The sequence below is a fragment of the Schistocerca gregaria genome, chromosome 3 (genome assembly GCF_023897955.1).
Source record: "Schistocerca gregaria isolate iqSchGreg1 chromosome 3, iqSchGreg1.2, whole genome shotgun sequence".
In the NCBI taxonomy this organism is placed as follows: Eukaryota; Metazoa; Arthropoda; class Insecta; order Orthoptera; family Acrididae; genus Schistocerca; species Schistocerca gregaria.
The window spans coordinates 913,548,375-913,567,556 of NC_064922.1; the positions used below are offsets into that span (position 1 = coordinate 913,548,375).

The 19,182-nt window shown below is 43.3% G+C and overlaps 1 protein-coding gene across 1 annotated transcript in view; it reads right to left on the reverse strand.

The window, feature by feature from the left end:
* Window positions 1–15,916, reverse strand: part of LOC126355429 (cuticle protein 21-like) — a 33,322-nt gene extending 17,406 nt beyond the window's left edge. The window contains exon 1 of the mRNA XM_050005737.1: window positions 15,863–15,916. Within this exon, the coding sequence (XP_049861694.1) occupies window positions 15,863–15,874 (12 nt within the window). The 5' untranslated portion in view covers window positions 15,875–15,916. The remainder of the gene's footprint in view (window positions 1–15,862) is intronic.
* Window positions 15,917–19,182: the final 3,266 nt, after the last annotated feature.

The window sequence follows — 19,182 nt, forward strand, 5'->3', positions numbered from 1 at the left end:
AGAACTGCTCTCGGAATATTAAGCATATTTACGACGCACAACGCCTTTGTTTTGAGTTACGTGAGTTTATTGCTCATTTCTGTGACGCTCTCGAACTGACTGAACAACTATTTGAGGAACTGCGTAGCTATTCTTTGAATTTTAATTTTTCTGTTAAAGCAGTGTTGTAAATGTAACATATCAATTGCACAGAAGCAAGCGGTCACGTTTGTGGATAAATTATTCTTCCATTAACTCTTCACTGTAAAATTTTGGTTTCAACCCTGTAACTAATGAGCGCTCCACTTTAAAATACTACAGATGGATTCCATTAAAGTTCCGCACTTACAACAGATTCCAATGATTCATAACCGAGTGTGCACTCATACTTTTAAGCTTGTTTTAAGCAATATAAATCGTGTTTCATGTTGATAGGTTGGGCTGTCTTTCACGGAAACAACATTGATAATCTGTTTGGTTCCTGTGCATCACAACAATTACCTGAAGAAGCGAACAGACCAGGTAACAGCTAAGCTTTCTCCAAAGAGCCCCAGAGAACTGATGGTATCTGCGAGGTAAAGTAAATGCAATATGTTGTTGAAGTTACCTTAACATGTTTCTAGGCGTGTGGAAGATGTGGGGACAGGAAATGATCACAAGTAAAGCACTTGTCCGGAGACGAGACACAACAATACCCATGAAAACATTATTTTCCGGTGTGTCACGCTTGGTTGAGACAGAGTAAATATAATGTGAAACGCCACTTTCGTCCGCACGTCGGAGCTTCCGTGGAGTAGCACTAAATCACATTCGCGGCCATGGCCAGGCTCTATGCACTTCTGGCTATAAGCGGCGCTCAAAACAAACTATGTGATGTGCTGCTTCGCAGATATAGCCGGAAACGTTCTTTGGCGGACTCAGACAGATTCCCTGCACTGCTGCACGCGTAACGTTTAGCTAACAAGAAGGATCGCAGCCTCGCTTTGACCAGCGAGCCAACGTACAACTCCTCACCACTCCAATGTCAATAATCGACGACATGTAGTAAGCCAGTCTTCCGATTAGTTTGATGCTGCCCGCCTGGAAAATCTCTCTCACGCTAACCTCTTTGTCTCAGAGTAGCACCTACACCTTACGTTCTCAATTATTTATTGGATATATTGCAATCTCTGAATCTCTGTCTTTCTCTAGTACCATATCGTTCTGTCACTTCTTGTCAGGGTTCCCCATATGTTCCTTTCCTCACCGATTCTCTGGAAAGCTCCTCATTCCTTACCTTACCAGTCCACCTAGTTTTCAAGCTTCTTCTGTTCCGCCATACCTCAAACACTTTGATTCTCTTCTTTTCCGACTATTCCGCAGTCCTTGATTCAGAAGCATGCACCCCTGTGCTCCAAATGTCCATTCTCAGAAATTTCTTCCTTATAAGGCCAATGTTTGATACCTGCGGATATCATTTGGTCAGGAATTCCTTGTTTGCTTGTGGTAGTTTGTTTTTGCCTTCACTTCGTGGTCCCCAAGTTTGATGTTAATTCTCAGTTAGGCCGGTTCTCATTATTTTCGCCTTTTTCTCGCTGTCTCTCAGTCCACATTCGGCACTGATGAGACCGTTCATTCCATTCAACAGATCCTGTGATTATTCATCACGTCCATTGATGATAGCAGTGTCATCAACGATTGTTATCATTGATATCCTTTCACTTTGAGTTTTAATCCCACTCTTTAGCCTTTCTTTTAATTCCGTAACTGCTTCTTCGATGTATCGATTGAACACTAGGGGTGGAAGACTCCATCCTGTCTTATACCATTTCTTATCCGAGTAAAACAGAGTAGGGGTTGATAATAAATGTCATACAAATAAATAATAATAATAATAATAATAATAATAATAATAATGATTATAAATCATCCAACATTCCACATAAAACCATCACTTTATGTTTGTTTTCCTTCTTCTTTCGTTTCTAGAAATACTTACCCCCAAGCTATGCATAGCACAATACTAACACCTCTTGCTCTTTCAGAGCTCAACATCTCACTCATTATGGAGGGATGCTCACTCAGTTTTTCAGGATAGCAAATGGGAAGTTGCGATACAGAAAATGGTCCCGAGATCGCCAGTGTGTGTGTGTGTGTGTGTGTGTGTGTGTGTGTGTGTGTGTGTGTGTGTGTGTGCGTGTAATGAGTGAAGTGTTATGAAACAATGTGTGTATAGTGTGTGCAGTGACTGATAGTGAGATATGGGTGAACAGTGTGGCATTACACTATTTAATAAGTTATTTGTAAGAAAAGTGATGTATACCAGGAGTAAATCTAATGATTGTCTCTAACTAGAATTCTGTAAATATATGTGTATACGAATTAGCTTATTTTAAATTGATCTAAACTTGTAAGTACTTTGACATGTCCTATATCGGTGTAAAAAGAGATCTACGGATGAATAAAGCTACAACTATTACTATTACTACTACTACTTGTCTCTTGATCTTACATTCTTCTTCTTCTTCCCTCTTGGTTCTTGTACATATTGTTTATTACCACTCTTTCCTTGTAAATACCATCTCTTTTCCGGAGAATTTCGAACATCTTGCATCGTTTCCCATTGTCGAACGCTTTTTATAGGTCTACAAGTCTATGAACGTGTCTCCATTCTACGTAAGTTTTGCTTCCGTTACCGAGCTTAATATCAAAAATGTGTCTCTGTGACCTTACCTTTCCGAAACCCAATTTGATCTTCATCCAATAGCTCCCGAAATTTATTTTCTTTTTTTACATTTGTAACAACTAAATAATGCTGTGGTAATGACCGTGTTGAAGCAGACATAAAGCAAATTAGCTTCTCATGCTGATGGTCCGCATACTGTCCACTATAAAAACACAAGTTAACAATGAGCATTATTATGACATTACTTACCTGATTACAGATGTGATAATTATCAGAGATTCAACTAATTAGTTCGACACACAGAAAAGCACCTTGGTTTACATGAAGCACAGAATTGGTAAACTATCTTAAGTCCACCTCGCTTAACTCTGAAAACTTGTGCTGAAATAGAATCAGTAATTAAAAAGGCCGACAAATGTTACTGTGGTCTTATGTCAGTTTTCAGAACAAAATATCATTTTAGTAAATCGAAACTGCACACACAGGTACAGCATTTGCCGTAATTAATATTGTATACGCTTAACGTTAAAACTAGGCGCCACTAGCAGCAAAAAACTCACAATAAACACAGGTCCGCAAACGAACCGTTTGACAGATAACTGTGACTTTGTGGTTACCAGCCACCACTGACTTGATTCTGCATAAATATCATCCCAGTTAATAAAAGGTGAAAAAGCTGTAGAAAATCAAGAAAAGCTATTGTAAATGTCGTGTGACTAGGGCCTCCCGTCGGGTACACCGTTCGTCGTGTGCAAGTCTAACGATTTGACGCCACTTCGGCGATTTGTGCGTCCATGGGGATGAAATGATGATGATTAGGACAACACTACACCCAGTCCCTGAACGCAGAAAATCTCCAACCCAGAAGCGGATCGAATCCGGGCCCTTAGGACTGACAGTCTGTCGCGCTGAGCACTTCTTTTTTGATATTAAAAATAGCTCTAAGCATTATGGGACTTAAGATCTGAGGTCATCAGTCCACTAGAACTTAGAAATACTTAAAACTAACTAACCTAAGGACATCACACACATCCATGCCCGAGGCAAGGTTCGAACCTCCGACCGCAGCAGCAGAGCGGTTCCGATCGGAAGCGGCTAGAACCGCTCGCCCACAGCGGCCGGCACCACTCAGCTACGGGTGGCGGACAAGAAAAGCTATTAAGAGATACTGTGGCAGAGGTGCAGGTGTTTTGAACAAACACAACAGTTACTTCACTGTACTCGTAGTTAAAGGAAGCGTTTAGAACGTAACCATCGCACAAATGCTTCAAATGGCTCTGAGCACTATGGGAATTAACTTCTGAGGTCATCAGTCCCCTAGACTTAGAACTACTTAAACCTAACTAACTTAAGGACATCACACATACCCATGCGCGAGGCAAAATTCGAACCTGCGACCGTAGCGGTCGCGCGGTTCCAGACTGTAGCGCCTACAACCGCTCGGCCACTCCGGCTGGCTCACCATCGCACCTGCCTGCCCGCCTGTAACCGTCGCCGCAATGAGTTTCGAACCCTTTCAAACACGACTGGATCGTTTCTACATTCTTCACAAGCACTGACAAGTCTCTACTTCAATTCTGTAACTGTTTCAACCAGAGTGGGGTACATTGAGCCTTTAAGGTGGCCCAAAACACAGAAATGCTTGGGGTTCATAGCAGGAGATCTTGGACGCCACGGTACTGGTCTTCCTGGCGCAATCCATCTTTCACGACATCGGCGCGTTTGATGTGGTCTCGTCGTAGCAACAAACGTGTCGCTGCTCCATCAAGCATGCATAAAGGGCGCTCAAAAAGTTTCTGTTCGAGGGCGTTGCTGCAGCGTATATGTAACGTATTGCGACTCAGATGTGGGTATATGAACACCGAAATTTGGGAAAGAGATGAGCGTGTGTGTGGAATCTTAACTGCTAAGGTCATCAGTCCCTAAGCTTACACACTACTTAACCTAAATTATCCTAAGGACAAACACACACACCCATGCCCGAGGGAGGACTCGAACCTGCGCCGGGACCAGTCGCACAGTCTATGACTGCAGCGCCTGAGACCGTTCGGCTAATCCCGCGCGGCTTTAGTGTGACATTCGTGTCTTTCAGACATGCATGCTCTAAATGTGGAAACGTGAAATGAAGCAGTGTTATGAACAAAAGCGCCCAAAGAATACAAACATGCTGTTACTGGTCCGTCTTGGTTATTGATTTCAAGGGACCTGGTGTCTCCATCACTGGGGAACGGTACTGTGCAGTGATGGAGAAATTGCGGCATTCACTTCAGGCGAAACGTTCGGGAAAACTGCGACAAGGGATGCTACTGCTGCTTCATAGTAACGCATCTACCCATATCGTAAAAGTCGTAACTTCGAAGTTCAACCAACTCAAGAGGAAGACAATCGAGTACTCGCCCTACAGTTGTGATCTCTCCCCATGCGATTTTCACGCCCTCGATCTCTTAAAAAAGCGCTTGAAGGGTCGATGATTCCAGTCGGACGATGATGTACATCACTCAGTTGCGGAATTTTTCACACAGCAGAACACGCTGTTTTACCAAACGAGTATCTTGAACCTGGTGCGTCGATGGGATAATTGCTTCAAAGCTCATGGCGATTTTGCTGTCTGGCGTGCCGATTTTAGACCGTGCGGGCCTTCGAACGAAAACTTTTCGATCGCCCGTTACGCCACATCGTCTGTTCTAAGGGACCACATCGTCTGTTCTAAGCGAACATTCTCAAGCAATGCTGCAAGATGATGTTCCAGAAACCGAAGGTAATTCCGTCCACTGCGTTTGTCTGATAACATGTACGGCGCAATAAGACGATCACCCAGTATTCCGAACCACACACTCAATGAGAAACTTCGCTGATCTGAAGACTAATGCAGAGAATGTGGGCTGGAGCCTAGATGACTTCAAACGTGAGAAGCGTGATAATTAAACACGCTCGCACGAACAAACCCTGCTTCATCTCTAACTAAAATATTACGCTACTGCCCATTACAATTGCTACACTACGAAGATGACGTGCTACAGACGTGAAATTTAACCGACAGAAACAAGATGCTATGATATGCAAATGATTAGCTTTTCAGAGCATTCACACAAGCTTGGCGCCGATGGCGACACCTACAACGTGCAGACATGAGGAAAGTTTCCAACCGATTTCTCATACACAAACAGCAGTTGACCGGCGTTACCTGGTGAAACGTTGTTGTGATGCCTCGTGTAAGGAGGAGAAATGCGTACCATCACGTTTCCAACTTTGATAAAGGTCGGATTGTAGCCTACCGCGACTGCGGTTTATCGTATCGCGACATTACTGCTCGCGTTGGTCGAGATCCAATGACTGTCAGCAGAATGTGGAATCGGTGGGTTAAGAAGGGTAATACGGAACGCCTTGCTGGATCCCAACGGCCTCTTCTCACTAGCATTCGGGATGACAGGCATCTTATCCGCATGGCTGTAACGGATCGTGGTGCCACGTCTCGATCTCTAAGTCAACAGATGGCGACGTTTGCAAGACAACTACCATCTGCACGAACAATTCGACGGCGTTTGCAGCAGCATGGACTATCAGCTCGGAGACCCTGGCTGCGGTTACCCTTGACGCTGCATCACAGACAGGAGCGCCTACGATGGTGTACTCTGCGACGAACCTGGTTGCACGAATGGCAAAACGTCATTTTTTCGGATGAATCCAGGATCTGTTTACAGCATCATGATGGTCGATCCGTATTTGGCGACATCGCGGTGAACGCAAATTGGAAGCGTGTATTAGTGATCGCCATACTGGCGTATCACCCGTCGTGATGGTATGGGGTGCGTCTCGGTCACCTCTTGTTCGCATTGACGTTACATTTCAGATGTGTTACGACACGTGGCTCTACCCTTCATTCGATCCCAGTGTAACCCTACATCTCAACAGGATAATGCACGACCGCATGTTGCAGGTCCTGTACGGGCCTTTCTGGATACAGAAAATGTTCTACTGCTGCCATGGCCAGCATATTCTCCAGATCTCTCACCAACTGAAAACGTCTGGTCAATGGTGGCCGAGCAACTGGCTCGTTACAATACGCCAGTCACTACTGTTGATGAACTGTGGTATCGTGTTGAAGCTGCATGGGCAGCTGTACCTGTACACGCCATCCAAGCTCTGTCTGACTCAACCCCCAGTCGTATCAAGGCCGTTATTACTGCCAGAGGTGGTTGTTCTGGGTACTGATTTATCAGGATCTACGCACCCAAATTGCGAGAAAATGTAATTACATGTCAGTCCTAGTGTAATATATTTGTCCAATCAATACCCGTTTATCATCTGCATTTCATCTTGGTGTACCAATTTTAATGGCCAGTAGTGTATTATCAATGTAGGGTTACCTATAGATTGTTGTTGCATCCACTGGCAAGTGCCAAATTCGCCTCACTAAGAGTAATCATTGGTGGTGCAGGTACTCTGCACTGCGGTGGATTATTCTCCAAACACCACTGTGGATCATTCCAGGAATTTGTGCGGCACATCTCTTTGCCGAGATTCTTGGAGAGTGTTCGACTGTTTCCAGCACCGCATCTTAAAGTACAGGTGCAAATCGTGCAGACCCACCCGCTCCCGAGGAATGTGGAAAGCTCCTAGTTTATCGGATGCGTTGATACATCCTTGTACAAGTTGAGCTCTCCGGGTGTCTTCCAGCACGCTCGTGCATTGCCGTTGGTACTACCGTACATGGAACGCATATCCGGATACACCTTTTTACTGTAATGTTGCATGGTACCGCCAACACTCGTACAACACAACTGATGCTCCCACAACACAACTGACATAAGAGGCTCTCTGACTATTAACTACCGAACCACACGATATTATTACACTTGGCCTTTATCGGAAACACGCGGTGACGGCACAGTAAACAAGTACAGTGCAGATCCAGGAAAACGTATCGCAGTGTCAGTACTTTCAGGCCAGTTGCTCACATAATGTCAGACCAGATTAAGCGCTGTCTCACGAAATGAGGACCAAATTACCCTCCCTCCCAGGTGCAACAATATTGTTGTTGGCTAATACTGTATTGTCGTACAGCTCCACTTCTCGGATATGTAACCGAGCGAGGTGGCGCAGTGGTTAGCACACTGTGCAGGACGGCGGCTCAATCCCGCGTCCGGCCATCCTGATTTAGGTTTTCCGTGATTTCCCTAAATCGTTCTATGCAAATGCTGGGATGATTCCTTTGAAAGGGCACGGTCGATCTCCTTTTCCGTCCTTCCCTAATCCGTGAGACCGATGACCTCGCTGTTTGGTCTCTTCCCCCAAACAACCCAACCCCAACCGAAAATGTAAACAAAGACCACACCACAGACCGGCATGCGACCTTTACAGAATCACGTCAATAGTGGTTGGTGACGTACCAATAACCTCACGAATCTATATTTACTGAGTTTTTTTGCTTCTAGTATAATGTACTTCTAACCGTATGCCTTTGCGTCATTAATTATGCTACACCTTGTATAATACATGTACTAGTTTTAACATACAGATCAGAAAAGCGTGGATTCACAAAAGAGAAGATGGTAGACTAGTGGTATTTTAATGCAAAATAGTTAGAGAAATGTTTCTATTCCCCAGAGACAACACTAATTATGACAGGAGAATCTTACATACCTAATCTATAACGTTTAAAAAAAGAACCAGATGTAGTGGTCAGAATAAAAGGCGGTATTGTGTACCTTTTATCGCTTCATCTTACGTAATTTAGCACCGATGATCACTCATGCTGTAAGATAACATCTGTTTACACCAGTTTCGTTCGAGAAATTTTAAGTAGTAGTGATTTATACACTATACCTAGTGTAGCTTTCGTAATTACGAAGGACACTACAAATATATGACAAGTTCTTCCGCTTTTAATTCTAAAAGGTGATGTGAAGAAGACTTCATGAAGTTAGGGTCTTCAGTAAAAAAATACAGAAATCCCGAAAGAAATTATTTATCGAGCAAAATGGAAATCGTTAAGACGCTTTGTAGAAAACTTCAAATAATCATTTTCTGTATGAAGTAAGTATCTAGTCCTGTGATAGTAATATTTAGTGGTATCTATTGTTCAAGAACTTCCAGAATGAGATTTTCACTCTGCAGCGGAGTGTGCGCTGATATGAAACTTCCTGGCAAATTAAAACTGTGTGCCGGACCGAGAAACGAAATCGGGACCTTTGCCTTTCGCGGGCAAGTGCTCTACCAACTGAGCTATCCAACCATGACTCACGCCCCATCCTCACAGCTTTACTTCTACCAGTACCTCGTCTCCTACATTCAAAACTGGTAGAGTACTTGCGCGCGAAAGGCAAAGGTCCCGAGTTCGAGTCTCGTTCCGGCACACAGTTTTAATTTGCCAGGAAGTTTCGTTCCAGAACTTGTCAGAGTGGCAGTGTACAATAACTACGTTGCAAACAGAACAAAATACTGCATTCGTTGTTCACAAACAGCAAACGTAGTATCAGAATTTCTTTAAAATCGTTTCTCGTCTATTGTTTATCACATTTAAACTCATACATAACTACTGGAATGTTATGGCATAGCAAATCGCCAAACCACGTTACGGACTCTCTTAGTGAATCAATGAGCATAATTACAAGATGTATTACGTACTTCTGCTGCTTTTTCCACTTTTGGAGATTGATTTAATGGTAAAGTAAGAACGAGATTTTTTTGAATTTTTTCAGTGGAACAATCAGGTGATTAGAACAGCAATTATTCATAGAAAACTTTCTGTATGGAGATTAGAGATTTAGAAAGTTTAATTGTTATTAACTTTAACGAAGAAAATCCCAGCAAGAAAAAAAAAACTGAAATCACTGCAGTCTCTTTGATCCGTAAGAAATGAAACAATTTTTTCTGGTAGGTTCTGTATTTTCCAGAATGTCGAATTGTCTGACTAATATTAGAGTTTGTTGGACACATAAATTGCTTAGATGCAGACTTTAATTTACGATTTTAAGATGTACAGTTAAACGGGGATGGCGCTTCCATTAATCTGTTTTCAGATGCAGTATATTAGAAGTGCTGCTCTGGTGTCATTTTTGACACCCACCTCTTATTATAGACGGCAGACTGCGTTTCATTTTGCGATGTTACCTAATGGTGCATCCCACATGCAGTCTGGTAAAAACGTGGCGGCCATTAGCGGACTAGCCAGTACCTGTCTGCATTTGATCTACACCGGAGATGCGGTCCGTCGTTAATCAATCGGATGTCCCAACTAGTGCACATGGACAAGCTGTAAAATATCAGTTGGTAAAATTGTGATTTTTAATTCCATCGAAATGCAGTAACGTATGGCTGTGAGTTATACTATGCTACTTACTCGAGAGATCACTCCCCACCCCACCCCCCTCCAAACTGCCTGCGAAATGTAGCTATTTTGGAATAATAAGTTTTCGTAATCAAAAAATTCCCACGTTTGTGTGAAGTTTCAGTAGTTGCAAAACTTTTCCCTTTCTTCGTCGACTTTTGGATCACCCGGTAGTTTTGCAGAGCTCTTTCTGCTATGGCCTGTGTCAGAGTGGACCTGCGGCGGACCATCCTCGCCCCATCCTCCGTCTGTCGTCACGTAACAATGGCGAAAGATGCATAGACGTATAGGTACGAAAATCACTAAAATACTTCGGACCAACACACTATCACTTCAGCTGCTTGGAGATGACAATATTTTTTGGAAGTCTAACACTTCTAGCTTTGGGAGCCACAAGACCGTAGCCCTCTATCAGAAATAAACACTCGACACTGAAGGTTGCTAGAGCAGTTCGTATTTTCGTCATTCTATTGAAGCCATAGTCACTCCGACCTCGTACAAAACTATTGTGCAACTTTTTCAACGTGGACTGTGGCTTGGAACTCGTTTGGATTGTGTGTTATTGTGTAAAACGATTCTGATTTTCGTTCATCGGTTCTGATTTTTACTCACGTTACTTGCAACTGTAACGTTCTCTCTCTAGGGCGTTTCCGTACAACAAGTAAGCGTTCATCTTTCCACAATCTACGTGTTTCGCGACAGTGACCTATTCAGTTAGATTACAACAGCGTGCCCGGTTGGCCGTGCGGTCTAGCGCACAGCTCTCCAGCACGAATCCGCCCGGCGGATTTGTGTCGAGGTCCGGTGAGCCGGCCAGTCTGTGGATGGTTTTTAGATGGTTTTCCATCTACCTCGGGCAAATGCGGGCTGGTTCCCCTTATTCCGCCGCAGCTACACTCGGCGATTGCTGCGCAAAACAAGTTTTCCACGTACGCCTACCCACGCAAACATAGGGGTTACACTCGTCTAGTGTGAGACGTTCCCTGGGAAGGGGGGGGGGGGGGGGGGGGGGTAAACCGGGGGCCGAACCGCACAATAATCGTGGGTTCGGTGTGGGGCGGCGGAAGGGTGAAGTGGACTGCGGTAGTCGTCGTGGCATTGCAGACCATTGCGGCTGCGGCGGGGACGGATCCTCTCCGTCGTTTCTAGGTCCCCGGTTAACATAACATATCATAACATAGATTACAACACTTCGGAATTCTTCTGTAGTCTCTACCAGTTGATGGAATTTCCTCGCCTTCTGGAACTCCTGTAGCACCTTCGCCCGCTCTCCACATTTCGTAGAAGTTAGTTCTAACATCTATCTCTACCCCCGAATTTGGGTATTCTGGCCCACTACCATGATTATATCAACACACCCCACATCCTTTGCACTGCCAATCCTTTCCCAGCATAATTTTAACCTCCGCCTTCCAGATCATGTGATAATCTCTGAAATCTATCCGTCCTATCAACTGTAACTTACCTGATCTTAACTGTTCCACATCAACGCTCCAACATATTCCCTTTCTTCCAGACTGAAACTCTACTTGTTTCCTAGTGCCGACCTTTCATCTATCAATTTATTCCTCCAAATACATCTCACATTCTGTTATACACAATACCTCCCAGATAACTTCATTTAAATTCCTTACTTACAGTTGCTAGTAGCCTTCGCCATCAGTACTACACAGAACAATAGAATTCACATTATCGGCATCATAACACTACTCCATCGCCGTTCCATTGCTTGACACCAAGCGAACCACCCAGAAGAGATGGTCGAGTGTACTCTTACACACTGACGGCAGGTATGTGAATGATTCGTTGAGATTGTCTGAGACAGGCAGAATGGCCACCAAAGTGCATTATTGTCGTTCGTATTTGGGGTCATTAGCAAGCCTAGTACGGTGTATAAGGGCGTGAACAGCGTCAGATGTTGAGTGTTGAGTGATCACAGCGAAGCGCATGGAAATTCGCCGTACTCGTGTAAGACAGCGCTACCACCTTCTGACACAGTTTAAAAGGTGCCTCATTGTGGGTCTCCATTTGGGTGCCTGGAATCATGCAATATCCAGATTTACGCGGAATTCGGAAGCAACAATGTCCCTTAAAGGAAAGTGAGAAAACCCATACTCCTCGGCAAGAGCCCGGTCTACAATCTCTGACAACAACAATGGATGATCGCCGTATTGTACATCAAGCACATCGTAATCCTTTCACTTCCGTGTCTGCCATCCGAGAGCAACTTATGGACTCCCTGCAAAGTTTTGTGTCATCCGCAAGCCATTGGTCGAAGACTAGCGGCTTCCTCACTAAGGAATTACCGTCCCATGCGTAGTCTGCCATTATCCCCGGGCACGGACGGCTGCGTTTGGTGTGGTGTCGTGACCGAGAGGCATATACTGTTGGTGAAAGGCGTCGCATTATGTTTATCGATGAATCACGGACCACGGATGATAATCGTCGCTGAGTGCGGCGGCTATGTTTTGGAGAGGCACAGCAGTGTTATTCTTGACGTCATGGTGTGGGGAGCCGTCGGGTATGGCTTCAGTTCACGGCTGGTAGCGGCTGAGGGAACTCTCACGGCACAGCGGTATGCCACGGACACCCTATGGCGTCATGTGTTACCTCTTATACGACAGTACCGTTATGTCATTTTTCAACAGGGCAATACTCACGTATCTCTATGAACTGTCTGCAAGACGTTCAGGTACTCCCGTGGCCAGCAAGATCCCCAAACTGTCCCCTGGTTGACTATCTCGGATGTTTGTCCCACTGTCAGAATTCACACATTTGTGGACCAGTTCGCATCAGGAAAGGAATTAGAGCATGGATCCAGCTAAAAGAGGGTGTAAGGTCATACCGACAAGTGGGCCCACACTCCCAAGTTCTTTGTAAATATGACATGGTATTGTAGTCATCGAAATAACATACCCTCTCAGTCCATAAGGTTTCATGTCGTTTCTCTTCCCCTTTCTTGAGGCAGTGTATATTCTATCAAAACTTATTCATATGTTACAGTTAAAGGACCTAATTCCTTATAGGGTAAAGAAAATACAGTAACGAAGATGTATTCGAAATCTTACAACCCATGAAAATTATCCAGCCAATCAACATCGGTATGACAAATAACGCTTTTTCCCATGGTGAATGTACTAAGCAGAGTTAAGACTGTAGGGACACAACTAATTTTTGGCAACCAGAAGTGTGTACAGTGAATTAATAAAAAGAAAAAAAGGCGCCCTGAGAACCACATAGATACGAGATTCACTTGAAGAATGTGGATGACAATACGGGAAAAGTAAAAATTTGATACTCTGCGCTCAGGCCGTAAAGATCATCAAGAGATGGCGACCGGCCTCTGTGTCATCCTCTGCCATGTGGCATCATGCGGATGCGATATCGGTGGGCATGGGGTCAGCACAGCGCTCTCCCGGCCATTGTCGATCTTTAAGCTTTGGAGCGCTACTTATGAATCGGACAGGCAGCTCCTCAGTTGGCAATACGAGGCTGAGTCCACCACCGACCAGTCCTCCCACCAAGGAAAAATCCTCGGCAGTATCGGGAATCGAACCCGGACCCTCCGCACTGCAGCCATCTACTTTGACCACCCAGCTACGGAGGCGGATACAATATGGATAAACAACTCATTTTTCACTCTCCTACAAGAACGACTTAGATGAAATATCAAAATGGTCAGTACAGTTCAAAAGTTGTATAAAGTGTTAGTGGACACTATAAAAAATAAACTAAAATGTGGAAATTAAACGTAGATTTCGAAGCTAGCACCATAACGGCAAGATACAGCGAAACGCAAATAAACTCTCAAATCAAATGGACATGGCATCCAAGTACAAAACCGAATACATTTATCCGTTTATTGGGAAAATATGTTTAAATTGCGAACTCAGACCCCATCTGAAATACGAGCAGAATAAAAAAAAATGGCTCTGAGCACTATGGGACTTAACATCTGTGGTCATCAGTCCCCTAGAACTTAGAAATACTTAAACCTAACTAACCTGAGGACATCACACACATCCATGACCGAGGCAGGATTCGAACCTGCGGCCGTAGCAGTCGCGCGGTTCCGGACTGAGCGCCTAGAACCGCTAGACCACCGCGGCCGGCGCAGAATTTCGTGATTGATATTTCAAGCCAACAGAGATAAGTAATACTTTTATTTTGTCTCTAAAGCAAGGGTCAGTGTTTAGCTCCAAGTTTTGTATGCAGTATTAAATTTCCATCCGTCGGATATATGCTCATAAGCGAAAAGATCATGACCACTTGTTCACTAGAATGTTGTTCCACCAATGCAACGCAGAACAGCAGCAAGTCTGCGTGAGGTGAATTCGAGAAGTTCTTGGAATGTTTTCGGAGGTATGCAGCACCATGTACCTAAGCACAGGTCACGATTTTCTCGTAAGTTACAGGCCGGCGGTTTATGAGTGCAGAGCTCCCGTCAGGTATCGTCCCAGATGTGTTCCACTGGGCTAAATTGAAGCGAATGTGATAGCTATTACATCAACGGGGGTTCAGCATCATGATACTCAAGCCTCTGTAGCACAATCTCGCCTTGTAACTCTGATAGTTAACCCTAGAAGACTTCAGGTGTGCAGGGAAGCAGGTGGTCTGCAATAATGTTCACGCAGTCAGTAGTTGTCGTGATGCCTTCGATTACTACCACAGGTCCCATGCACGCCTAAGATATCTAGTCTCCGTTTCTCTATCCAGATTTATGTTTTGAGAATAATTCCAAAATCATTTATATCCAGTGAGAGAATGACAGCTTTCAATAGGCAACGACTGATTATTTGCCCATTGCTCTGAACCATCTGAGTATATGCTTCATTCGATTCGAAACGTTGCCCTTCAGAATACGAGTCAGATTGAAGCTTAGTACATCAGCGGTGATTCTGTGTTGCGATGAGTAGTGTGTTTAGAGCTCGTGCAGAGAGTGCACTGTCTGTGTTGTTGAGGAATTCTACGGGAACGAAAGAGAGATGGCGAAATTATTTGTCGATTCGTTGTTTACTTCTCTCGGGCAGCAGAAGAGTGGCCCATACACCGTCATATGCCTTCATGGGACTAACGTGTGCACAAAAGCGTGTAATCAGAATAATTGCTGGAGCTCATCCAAGATCATCCTGCAGACACTTATTTAAAGAGGTAGAGATCTTCACTGTAGCCTCACAATATATATATTCACTTATAAAGTTTGTTATTAACAATCGGAACGAATTAAAAAGTAATAGCAGTGTACATGGCTACAACAGTAGGAGAAAGGATGATCTTCACTACTCAAGATTAAATCTAACTTTGGCTCAGAAGGGGGTAAATTATGCTGCCACAAAAGTCTTTGGTCACTTACCTAATAGCATCGAAAGTATGACAGATGGCCATATAGCATTTAAAAGGAAATTAAAAGAATTTCTTAATGGAAACTCCTTCTACTCATGAATTTTTAGATATAGTAAGTGGGTAATTTCCCCTACCCCCACAAAAAAAATTAAAAATGTTATGTGTCATGTAATATTTTGTGGAATTTAATATCCGCATCATTACGAAGTGTCGTATTCATGATCTATGGAACAAGTACTAATCAAATCTAATCAATATTTTACCCAGAACGTAATCCAGTTATGATTGTCTGGATCATTGCTACGGCTCATTATTCTGTCCGTCTGACTCTGCACCTAGCGCTACCGCACTACGTGAGGTGACGCAGGGGTGAAGAGAGAGGAGTGCAATAGTTGCTTCGGCTGCGGAGGCAGACAGCTAAGTTAAAGATCATATTAAAGCATCAGGCGCGCCAGCTGCAGACGGTGTGCTACAGGAAGCAGCGAGCGAAACCATGGTGTGCAACGTAGACGGCATGTCGCAGCAAAGAACGTGCAGAAACTCACCAGGATCTTCATACTGTGTGTCGCAGCGGACGTCGGTGCAGCCGTTGTGGCGATCTCGGGTGTGGGCTGCAGTGGGGTGGTGGCGGACCACTTATATACCCGTACGGTGGCCAGGGGCACTGGGACTGGGACGCCACCCAAGACCTGAAGGCCTCACAGCAGGCACGGAGGGCGATTTCCAGATCTCAGCTTACACTCCGGTACGGAGTCAGCACGTACTGCACACACACATACGGACGGCCTCCGCCGACACCAGTTGCAGCTGTGTCACGTTACATCGTCACTTCACACGGCAGCCAGACCGCTGAGACCACTGTCACAGTAGGACTGATTAGAAATCTTCTATTTACTTCAGGCAAGGCTTTTTTGCTACAAAAAGAGGAGGAAGATATTTAAAGGTGGAGCGCAACGTCAGTTCGACAAAGATGATGTGGCGTTCGCTGTGTTATTCTGTGGTTTGGTATTTAACTAATTTGTAAATGAAAGTGATAATTTTATTAGATTGAGCAATTACTAAATAATATTTCTCCCAGCTAAGGATTTGGTCAAGTTGCTAAAGAACTCCAAGTTAATGTCGTGTTAAATTGTTCTCTGTATGTTGTGTAAGTGCCACTAAATCACAGTTCATACAACAGATTCTATACAACTATTGATTATTATGGAAGCAGTTATCTTCAGCAAAATGATCATTAAAACCACCGAATATCAGCCACGCACAACACTGACGTATGTTCCCTGAAACTATATTCTTTGCAATTCGTGCCTAATTAATTTCGGCTCCATACATCAGCTAGAAAAGTTTGTTATAAGGATCGTGCTATGAGCATCAATCTGATTAGAATTATTTTCATTAAAATGACTTCGGAACCACCGGTGCACATTTACTTTTACACATTTGTATTATCTTCGGCATTTATGTCTGCAGTGTTGAGTAACTTGAATTTGCCGCTGAGATAATTGTTAAGATGGCGGCAGACAATTGATAGAGACTTTCTATTGTTAGAGCAAATACGATGAGTATTTGAAATTCTTATTAAACTTTACTGTCGTGTTGTGCACTATTTAGACTTCATCAAGCAAACATTTAATTTTTTTCTAACGAAAACACGGACTAAAACGCGATAGAAATTGCTATCGTCAATGGATGCGCTCCTTGCAGCAGAAAGAAATAATTAACACAGATAATGCTTACTGAGAGAGGAATTAAACTTACAAATAATTACACTCATATTTACAGTAATAATGAACTCTATTCTCAAGTAATAATTAACAAATAGTCCGCCCCCGGTAGCTGAGTAGTCAGCGCGATAGACTGTCAATCCAAAGGGATCGGGTTCCATTCCCGGCTGGGTCGGAGATTTTCTCTCCTCAGGGACTGGGTGTTGTGTTGTCCTAATCATCATTTCATCCCCACCGACGCGCAAGTCGCCGAAGTGGCGTCAATTAGAAAGACTTGCACCCGGCGAACGGTCTACCCGACGGGAGGCCCTCGTCACACGACATTTCATTTCATTAACAAATAATTACAATTTCTTAACAGACCTCAGTTTGGTATGCGTCCGCAACCTACAAAAGCAAACCAACAAAAGGTAAAAACAAAGGAAGACAAACGCAGATCATAAAAGGAATTTACAATTCTCATTGTCTTTGTATGATACACATCGATATGTCCAATTACATCATAAAACAATATATAAATAATTATATTTATCGTCTTTTCCACTGTTTTTTTCATATGTTGAATAGATAATGTTTATAATTGTTAGAGCATAATTTTCTCTCGTCGCATTGTAGATAAAATTTATCTCGTGGATGTTACAATGAGATTGGGAATTTTCCGATGTGTTGTTGAGGAAACCACTGTGGAATTCCTTTAAAGTTGACACGAAACAGCAGTGCCTGTGTTATTAGGGTGCACGATGCTATTCGGTTTCTTCGGTCATGCATGCATGTGAGACCGAAGGAACATTACATCGTAATTCTTAATAATACAGGCGCCAATATCAGTCCCTCGACTCTCAATAAATATGTCCTTTTCGGACGGGAATATTCGTGACTTACAAGTGCAGGTTGTGCACATGAACGACGACATATGGAAGTTTGGATCTTATTCGTTCTTGGATGGCCATAGCAGTTAAGGCAACCGCTCGCATAAAGTGGAATTTCCGACTTTGAGTCCCGGTCCGGTACAAATTCTCATCGTCTTCATTCCAATATAAGACAGAATTTGGTTGATATTTGCAACTGAATAAATTTCCTGTATCCCGTAAAGTCATTCAGAGAAATTACAGAAACATAAATCATTTTGGGCAACAATGTGTGAACATCGCTCTGTCGGTATCGTAATCAGTGTGCGAAATATTATATCGAACTGTTTAGTACATAATTCTGCCATTCTTGACAAGACTACTGAAATCTACAACAATCGAGGACTTTGGACACTATTATTTCTAAAATTGTTATTCGTTTCAGGCAAAGAAAGATTGAAAAGATACAATTTGTGTCATAAAAATACAAGCAGAACATTTGCTGGTATTAAACACAAAATGTCTCTATCCCGTCTTGTACGGGGCCCGCTTTGATCAAAATTCGGCAGTTTTTATTTTATTATTTGACTTTGTGATCGAATGCGCTTCCTGAAGCCACTTTCGTCAATGTAACCTTAGGGAAATAAGTCGTGAGCGCTATATGTCTGTGAATCGCGTGAACTTTGTTCAGTGTGTTATCGTATGTTGATTATTCTTGAATCGTACTGTGTGAGGCGTAGCGTGGGGACGATCCCAGCATTTACCAAAACGAGCGTGAGGAACCGCCTAAAAACAGCACTCAGACTGGCCGGTGTACCAGCTCACGGTCAATAATCCGTCACACGGATTCTATCCTGGGGGGTTTGCCTCGCCTCTATGTCTTACAAGGTAGAGCTCCTCACGCTACGCCATGCAAGCAGGTATTAACAACGAAATACAAAACAATATATTACACAAAACTAAATTTTATAATGATAAGAGAACAGTTATTTAAAACAATGACTCTAAAAAGTATGTTAGTCTATCTGCACTAGTACAATGAGGAACACAAATTTTGACAGAAAACTATATAGATGCAGAAGTATACAACGTGATACACAGGGAATGCTTGTAAAATTCTTAAGTTGCTTTTACTGAGAGGAATTAAATGTATACCAAATTTGTCAACGATCCTGTTCAAGGAACTAAGAGGTAATCTAACAGAAAAATAATTCGTAATCTTTAAAACATGGCCAAGTGTAAGAGTATTGAATGATTACCTTTGTCAACTTCTTTTAAATTATGTACAAATTC